This window comes from Pseudorasbora parva, chromosome 19, assembly GCF_024679245.1.
Source record: "Pseudorasbora parva isolate DD20220531a chromosome 19, ASM2467924v1, whole genome shotgun sequence".
Lineage (NCBI taxonomy): Eukaryota > Metazoa > Chordata > Actinopteri > Cypriniformes > Gobionidae > Pseudorasbora > Pseudorasbora parva.
In genome coordinates this window covers 10643135-10652261 of record NC_090190.1, presented here as the reverse complement: position 1 = coordinate 10652261, position 9127 = coordinate 10643135, and the positions used below count along the sequence as shown (strand labels likewise).

General features: G+C 35.7%; 2 protein-coding genes across 3 annotated transcripts in view; one reads left to right on the top strand and one right to left on the bottom strand.

Annotated features, from left to right (window-relative positions):
• The first annotated feature begins 103 nt into the window (after positions 1-103).
• Positions 104-2093, top strand: abitram (actin binding transcription modulator). The gene is made up of 6 exons (XM_067426749.1): positions 104-305; positions 475-526; positions 946-1075; positions 1176-1252; positions 1332-1401; positions 1508-2093. Exons 1-6 carry the CDS (start codon positions 239-241, stop codon positions 1673-1675), a joined length of 564 nt encoding a protein of 187 aa, XP_067282850.1. The 5' UTR covers positions 104-238; the 3' UTR covers positions 1676-2093.
• Positions 2094-2248: 155 nt separating this feature from the next.
• ctnnal1 (catenin (cadherin-associated protein), alpha-like 1) overlaps positions 2249-9127 on the bottom strand; it is a 72774-nt gene continuing 65895 nt past the window's right edge. For both annotated transcript variants that reach the window (XM_067426747.1, XM_067426748.1), the window contains exons 16-19: positions 8464-8520; positions 7656-7775; positions 6961-7044; positions 2249-5454 (exon numbers count right to left, since the gene is read on the bottom strand). In XM_067426747.1, the coding sequence (XP_067282848.1) occupies positions 5290-5454; positions 6961-7044; positions 7656-7775; positions 8464-8520 (426 nt within the window). In that variant the 3' untranslated portion in view covers positions 2249-5289. The remainder of the gene's footprint in view (positions 5455-6960; positions 7045-7655; positions 7776-8463; positions 8521-9127) is intronic.

Here is a 9127-nt window from a genome sequence, read left to right as displayed (position 1 = left end):
ATTGAATAACATGGTATACATTTATTATCAGATAAAGTAAATGTGCACGACACAGCTGATGAAAACCACCGGCAGACACCTCAACCGGATGTAAATTCAGAGCGGACGTTTTTTTGTGTAGCCGGATTTGTCGTCCGGCTTCAAGCATCTCTGTTTGGATCTGACCAGACTATCTACCTCTCTAAAGGTTTTTTTTTTCTTTTTGAGATAATCGCCGCTTTAAGCGGTGGCTATTGACATGGAAGACAGTGAAAAGAAAGCCCCATCAGTAATCGACCGATATTTCACCCGCTGGTATAGAACAGGTGATATTCTGATCAGTATTGCTAATTCTGTTTTGTCTTGTTATCAAATGATATAAGATCAATGCATGTTCAGATTTAGATTAGCATTTTGAAGCGGGATTTTCTTTAAATATATCACTTACACTATATATTTAAAAGATGTTGATTAATTACTGTATTGGTGTTGTAGATCTGAAGGGGAAAGTATGTGAGGATCACTGCATTCTACAGCACTCCAACAGGTAGATATTATTATTTTTAAATAAATAATAAAGTGTTTTTTTAACTACTTACACTTTTATAGGATTACTCTTGTACCTTTTTGTATTTTTATTTTTGTTATACACCGGTCCATAACGTCAAATGCATTATGTATATAATTCAAATCTGTTATTCCAGATCCAGTCTTTCAGACTTCCAGTCTTAAAATATAACAATCAATCAAAATCAACTATTTATATTTATTGTATGAAATGGTTTATATACTCAATTTCTTCAGAAATTACAGTTGCTACATATAGTTGTGTGCTGAATATACTGTATATAATCTGAGATGACACCATGTTGGAAATATTCATGATGCATGCATGTCCACTGAGCTATATGTGTCCATTACCTCTAAATTCACCTTTGCTATGAAACGCTGTTTTCTTCTCATCAGAATATGCGTCATCACACTTGCCGAGACTCATCCTATCCTTCAGAATGGACGAAAAATCAAAAACATAAACTACCAGATCAGCGATGGATGCAGCCGTCTGAAGAACAAGGTGTCTGGAAAGTCAAAGCGAGTGAGTACCTTTGACTCTAATGATGAATGTGATTAATTGTTTGTATATCTTAATTTACTCTTTCCCTGAACATTATGAATATGTATAATTTATTCTGCAGGGTGGTCAGTTCCTGACAGAGTTTGCACCACTGTGTAGAATAACGTGTACAGATGAACAGGAGTACACCATATTTAGGTCTGTTAGCCACTAGATATATATCACATTCAGTTTCTATAATCATAAAATGATCTCAATTCAACATATTTGTTTACAGCTGTATCAGAGGACGTCTCCTAGAAGTAAATGAAGCCATTCTGAACAAGCCAGATCTGTTATTGGAAAAGGTGAGCATCTATGCATCATATCTCACAATAGAATCGCATGGAAAATCTCCTTTTTTCAAACTAAAGACCACATGTGTGACTTGTGCTTTCATTCTCTTTGGCACAGCCTTCCACAGAAGGATATATTGCGGTTATATTACCTAAATTTGAAGAGAGTAAGAGCATCACCGAGGGACTTCTGACCAGAGAACAATATGAGGAGGTTCTCATGAAAAGAAACCAACAAGAGAGCCTTGCTGAGATCAACTTGCACTTTGAAGCTGCTGACTGCTGAGTCTCCTTTGAAGAATAATTGCTTCAAGCAGGTGAGAACGTCAATAGCATCATAGCTGTGTGCCACTTGCATTTCAAAAAGACATCTTAAGAAAATGATGACTTGAAGGAATGAAGACCTGTCTGCTGGATCCAGAACAGTTGTGGATTTCACTGGGTTGCATTTTGTTGGACCATTATTTATGAGATACATAAAAATGCCATTGTCAAGTTTATTGTTTAGTTTTTTTCATTAAGAACTATTTTCATTTGAGGAAATGCTTAATAAAGGAACAGCTCCATTCTGGGCGGATTCCCATTGAACTGACTCCCATATGTTCATTTTTGCATCGTTCAAATGCTATGTGTGTGTATTATGTTGTTTTGAATCAATCAATTTTACACACATTACCCCAAACAAGGTCAGTGCTTTTAAAACAATAAACAGTGTTATCTAATGCTTTATTTTATTTACAGCCTTATATAGGCAATGATGTAACCATTAAATATTTTATTTATAATACAATGAATATAACATTTATATGATGACTTCTAGTATTCACTCAGTAGTACTATGAGTGTTAGCCTGGAGAGCGTTGCAGAGATGTACAAGTGTAGAAACAGGGGTAGTTACATTTGAGATAATGAGGGTGAGAATGCTCTACATATCTCTGCATATGAACATATTTATTTATGCTCAAACTAAAGAACATGTATTGAAGCAACTTTATAAGTAGTGTGCAGGAAGTATGTTGCCGTCAAGAGAAGTGATGCCAATAAGTGAAGAGAACAACACAAATGTTTTAAAGGTGCAATCGCAGTCTGAATGACCTCATTTGGGGGAGGTCACTATGTCTCTTTAAATATCTGTGAATATCTTCGTGACCATATGGAGAGCGGCCCAACACCAGAACCATCGCTGATATTGCCTTGATTTAAATACATTTTGATATTTGTACTTTAACCTATATTGAGTATCTGTAGAATAATCATACTGCTAGAGAAACTAATTTTGTAATCAAAAAATGACTTCCATTTTTTTAACAAAGTTTGCCTCCCGAGGCATTGATTTATGAAATTGAGCCAAAACAGACCAAGGAGAAGTCTTCTGTCCGATTGTAAGTATTTTAAAGTGCTTATTTGTCATATTCAACTTACTTGCCTAACCTAAGAATAATAATAATATAAAGGTGTCAAATTATGCACCATAAAACAACAGCCATGTGAACGTAATTGTGACAAACAAGATTTTGCACTTTTTATACAGATAACAATGATGTACATCACAAGCAAAAGGTACACTGCCATTTTAAAAGTACTTAATATTTGTATTGAGCAAGGATGCATTAAATTGATCAAAAGCCAAAGTACAGAGATTTTATGTTACAAAATGTTTTCAACATTTATAATACGTTTCTTGAAGGCAAATCATCATATTAGAATGATTTCTAAAGGACCAAGTGACACTGAAATTTAATTAATTCTATCATGGGAATAAATTACATTTTATAATATTTTAAAAATAGAAACCAACTTACTGAAACTAGTGTATGTAAACATGTATTTTCAATAGGATTGTGTCTATAGCTGAATGTGCGCCCAACAAGAGAACACTTTAATAATTTTAAAGTTAGTATGTGCTTTTAATAAATGTGTTAATTGAGGAGAATAATTACTTCATTATGAACATGTTTCAATAGATAAATTGGATGACCTTAGTTGGGAGAAATGTAAAAAAACCGAATAATTAAAATGTCATGCTTTGTGCATAAATAAATCACCCAGTCATAAATATTTTAAGAAAAATAACGTATATTTAGTTTTTCTGATTTAACAATCATTCAATGGTCCAACACTAATACAACTCGAGGTCATAGCTGCACAATCATCTCTAAAGCTTATGGTTTGTTTGACTGACTAGTATAAATCAGAGGAACTTTTGAGCAAAGTATCAGTTAGAATTGGTGTGTGAATGGAAACCCAATTCTCAAGAGCCTTTTAACCTGTGCCATACTAGCTCTCCAGTACATGACAGCCTAAACTATTGATTTATATACTGTCATCACTCTAACCTTTTGGGTTAATGTACCGAAGCTTGACTTACATTGTTAGGATTGAAGTAAAAATAGAAATCACAGTGACCTACAAGGCAGTCAATACTATTACAAGGCTGTTACTCCTACAAAAGTAAACTTAAAGAGGCAGTTCAGCCGAAAATGAAAAACTCATCATTTAAATCACCCTCATGTCGTTTCAAACCTGTATGATCCCCTGTGAAATAATATATTTTGTCCATACAACCAATACAACCGAAGAAGAAGAAAATCTTTTTGTGTTTGACAGAATTAAAGGTGCACTATGTAGTATTTTTGCGGTAAAATATCCAAAAACCACTAAGCCAGTTTATATATTTTGTTCAGTTGAGTTCTTACAATATCTGAAATGTTTCCAACTATTTATAAATTGTGAGAAAATTGCTATTTTAACCAAGGAGCCGGGACGTCTGAGCAAAGCGTCTGAGAGAGTCGCCTGTCAATTGCGTCATATCTGCGTTACCCTCGGTTTCCGGTTTTATTTGGCAGAAACGCTTTCTTAGCAGTGTGCAACAAGTGTCACAGCAGCCGCCGAGCGAACGCACAGAGTAACGTCATAACATAATTTTCAACACACTCAAATGTATCTAATATGATAAACAGAGCTGCATTACCTCATACTCATGACCGGAAAAGCAGAAATAGCGGCCGTGCCCGGTGACTGTATCCCATCCCGTCATAATAAAAGTGTGTTTGTGTAACAATCCCTCCAGCGGCCGTGCTCCGCTCTACAACACATGATTCTGCTCTGCTTCACACTACAGTAACATTAATAACCGCATCCATCAACATGATTTCTGCCTGAGTCCTATTTTCTACTGGCTGTGAGGTGAAGACCACATGTCCCAAGAGGCTGCGCTCAAACTTGGCGTCATCAAACTACACCTTTGTTTTGAATAGGCACATTTAAATATAGTTATACAGGTTTGGAACATGAGGGTGAGTAAATGAAAAAAAAAATCATTTTAGGGCTCATTCTGTCTCTAAGAGTTTTCATTAACATCCTTCAGAAATGTCTCTTTGTACAGTAAATTTCCTTGCTGTAAACTATCAAACAGAACACCAAGATGCTAATTTCTCATTGTAATATCCAAAATCACTGAAGTTGTGTCTTACAGCCTTGAGCAGACTGCCATGTGGCATGTCCAGTGTAGGAAGATGATTAAAACTGGATATATTTGGCATCAACTTGTACATGAGGCAGTTATGTTAAATACAGTGTGCAGTTTTTTGCATCAAAACTTTTTATCATGTACACCTCAATGTTGGCTAATCACGAGAAACGCTGTCGAATATTGTTTCGGTTAAAACCGTAGCTTATTTATCAGCCATTACACTTGAAACAGTTGCATAATGACTTCAGCACATGCAATGAAGGGTATTTCTTCAATATTTTTGGTATCTGGAATGAGCCTGTTAACACTAACTCTATCGTACACCACAAAGCGAATGGGCAGGATCACAAAGAATGGCACATTGTGAGCGAGAGCCAGTGCATTGCCATGCACGGTGTGCGAGAACAGGCACGATCGCCTTTTCAGAGCTATTTGCTCTCCAGGAATGTTAGGCTGGCCATGTGCTGCTCCAGAGATTTGACCCCAAAGCCGTTGGAGCCTTTGCCGTTCAGAGTTTCCTCGCTGACGACGGGCGTGCTCAGCTGCTTCTCTCTCCAGTGCTGAGATGCCAGGCAACTGCATTCGGATTTACACTGGAATTAAAGGTAGAAGGTAAAGTTAAATATAAACACACTAGGATTCGATCATATAAAAAAAAGTGAATTGCCATGAAATCAAAATTTGGAAAAACATTTGGAAAATTGAATATTGCAGTAATTACTGCAAATGATTGACATCTCTTCTCTGATGATGTGAATACTGGCATGAGGGCGGGACAACCTGTCACTCACATGAGATCACAGCGAACCACAACGATCCAATTAATTCCCAATGGACAAAATCAAGCCCCGCCCTTTTTCTTACTCGGATATACATCACAATAGGGAATAAAACTATCACATCACAATCACAATTGTACAGGACATAAATCACATTTGTGAACATTACATAATAATTGAGGATGCACAATATATCAGTTTATTTAGAGATTTTTAAATTGATTAGTAACATTCAATATTGTATATTTAAAGTGCCCCATTATGCTTTTTTAAATATTTAAAATAAATATATTCTAATATGTTAAAACAAGTCATCAGCAATTCCATTTTCACTTCCTGTTACATACCTACATTACATTGTAACAAAAGTGCATGATGCCACCCTATGGTCTTCATTGGCCGTCTGTGAATAACATCTACTTTGACCCTCCCTCCAACACTGTAGTTGCAGCTGAGACTGGAACAGTTTGTTTTGTCAATGTGTCGGAGACACCAAATCCACTTAGCATGCACTTCCAAAGGATGAGGGTTTAAATTGAATCCCATCATTACTGTTCATATCACTGTGCATGACATTCAGATATTTGTTTGTTGTTTTGTTCGTTAACAGTTCTCAGACTCTGAGAAATGAGAGGTGACAGTTTAAGTGTTTTTGAACTTTAATGCATGTAAATCTATTGTAGGAAACCTCCAGCATTAGGAACCTTAATTAACCATTAATTATGCATTTTACATTATAATTACCTGTGATTACTTTTTTCATCATCTAATAATCTTTGTAAAATTGTAAAATGTAATCAGCTAAAATCTCTTATAATAACATAAGTGTAACACCGTGTCCTAAATTGGCAAAATGAGATCCTTTACATATAAATCAGAGTTTGTGTCCTGTTCAGCCACAACCAAATGTTAAAATTTAGGTTGATAACAATTAAGCTGACAATTATTGTCTCATTATTGCTGATAGGTTAATAATATAATAAATGCCCAATATTACAATTATATTTTGTTCACAAATCTATCTATCTATCTATCTATCTATCTATCTATCTATCTATCTATCTATCTATCTATCTATCTATCTATCTATCTATCTATCTATCTATCTATCTATCTATCTATCTATCTATCTATCTATCTATCTATCTGTCTGTCTGTCTGTCTGTCTGTCTGTCTGTCTGTCTGTCTGTCTGTCTGTCTGTCCGTCCGTCTGTATACACACACGAGAAAATATGATTACATATACAATATGTAATGTTTAAATAAATAGATGCAAAAAATGTTTAAAAAATAATTTCAGATCTTTATGTTGCTACCAACCTTTCTGATGAGCTTATTACAGATCGGCAGTAAGTAGACCACCACTGTCAAAATGCCTTTGGTATTCTGTATGGATGATTCAACCTGAACAAAACAAGAAACAGATGTATCATTAGCTACCCAAAATAAATGAAAAACGTTAACAAGCGCAACATGGCTGCTTGTCGTTGAGCTATTATTTTGCAGTGATAACAATCTATATGTTTCTGACAGGTGATTTGTGTGGATATATAATTTTTCTTGGAAACCATGTGAGGGTGAGACATGCTGAGAGATTCTGATTGAGCTTGTTTTTCCAGAGATCGTTTTCTTGGTTCCACAGCACGACACAAACATAGCCTCTATAAACCTATTTAAACCTGCCTTTGGCTGTGACCTTTGCTTTATCAAAACAGAAGGATGACCCTAGACAGCATGCCATTTTATCAGGTTAAATCAAGTCACGAAATAGAGTAAGGTCATGGTCTTTGCAGGAGGAACAGATTATCTAATTATACGTGGCAGTGACCTGTGACTATAAACTTTGTATTGTTCTCTATAAATGCCTATATTAAGATCAATCTTCTAATTTATAAATTAAAGTGAATTACTGGACTGGATTGAATGGACAAGTCAAACAATCAGAATCCCTATTTATGTCTCATCTGTTCCATTCACTGATTCACAAGGACAGGCCTACTGCTATATTGCATTACCTTCTGAAAGATGCCGCTCTTCCCCTGAACCGGAGTCTTGGTGCAGACCTGAAGCTGTTGACATGCGGTTGACAGCTTCTCAGTCTCAGATATAATAAGCATTCTGTCTTCATCCTGCAGCTATAACACAGACACAATATATTCCCATAACATTTAAAGTACTGTCAGATCACATGAGAGATGAAGTCTAAACAAACACGAACAATGTGGCTGTTTCGCTTGGAGACTGTTGAGGGTTTTTTTAGACATCAAGTTTTTTGTTATTTCCATTAAATATGCAAAAGTACTGACATGGCAGGCTAAATAGGACAATTTTACAATATATAAATGCATATATTATGCATATAGCATTGTTTTATCCTTTTTTTATGACCCTTTTCAGGGATTCCTGAGGCAAGGACAAATTTAACAATCTAATAGTCCTAATTGGGACTTGTACTAAAATTGTATTACAGGTTTGCCAAAGTGAGGTAATTGCTGAATTTAAATGATGGATAAATAAGTGGACGTAAGCAATTTCTATTAGCTGTACTCTGCTCTCAGCTGGAGAGATGCATTGTGGGTCAGGCATGTGAGATTGTGAGATGAGATTATTAATCAAACCGTGTGGTGTACCACTGGTGTCAGGCTCTGTGATTATGGATGTGTGGCCCCTGTCCGCCCCAGCCAGGGCATGGGTTAACTAACACTGATAGCCATTTCTCTGCGGTCCCAATGAGATGGATGGCAGTCATTACAGTCCTTTATTTACAGGCATCTAATTAAACTGTGGTGCATAAGGGCCTGGTGGGAACGCCGGGTACTTTACCTGTGTGGAGAGAGAGTGGAGGATGGGGCACAGCTGGAGACCTTGGTCTGACAACACCTGGAAAACAACAACGATTTAAATTAATGTACAATTTACAAAAATTGTAAGAACAGGATTATGAAATAAACTGATTAAAAATCACTCAAATCACTCCTAAATAAAAATGAATCAAACCTAAATAAAATTGAATAGTACAAATATATTTACAAAGATGTATACTGGGACAAGATAAAAATATTTTTAGATATTAGGCCTGAGAATTTTATTCTATAAGATTGTTGCATTGTTCTTATACAGAATAAACTATTCAGGTAACTGAAAAGTGGCCTGAAACTGAACATGGTGGCAGTCATGTTGAGATCACATGACAAAGTATTCGGATGGTCACATTTATTTACATTGCCTCTGGAAGCTAATACAGGCATCCAAGACCAAATGTGAATGAAGAAATCCTAAATTCTCAAAAACTCTTACGTATCACTCACATGTATATCAAATATTTAAAAGCAGTAACAAAATCTGTCAATACCCATCCCAGAGCTGTTTCTTATGCTCAAATAAAAAGCTTATATTTAGGTTGGTCAAGTCAATGCACAAGCATATCTCATAACATTGACTTTTTCTATTGCAACAAGAGCTACTATTCACTTTATTCCATCAGTAT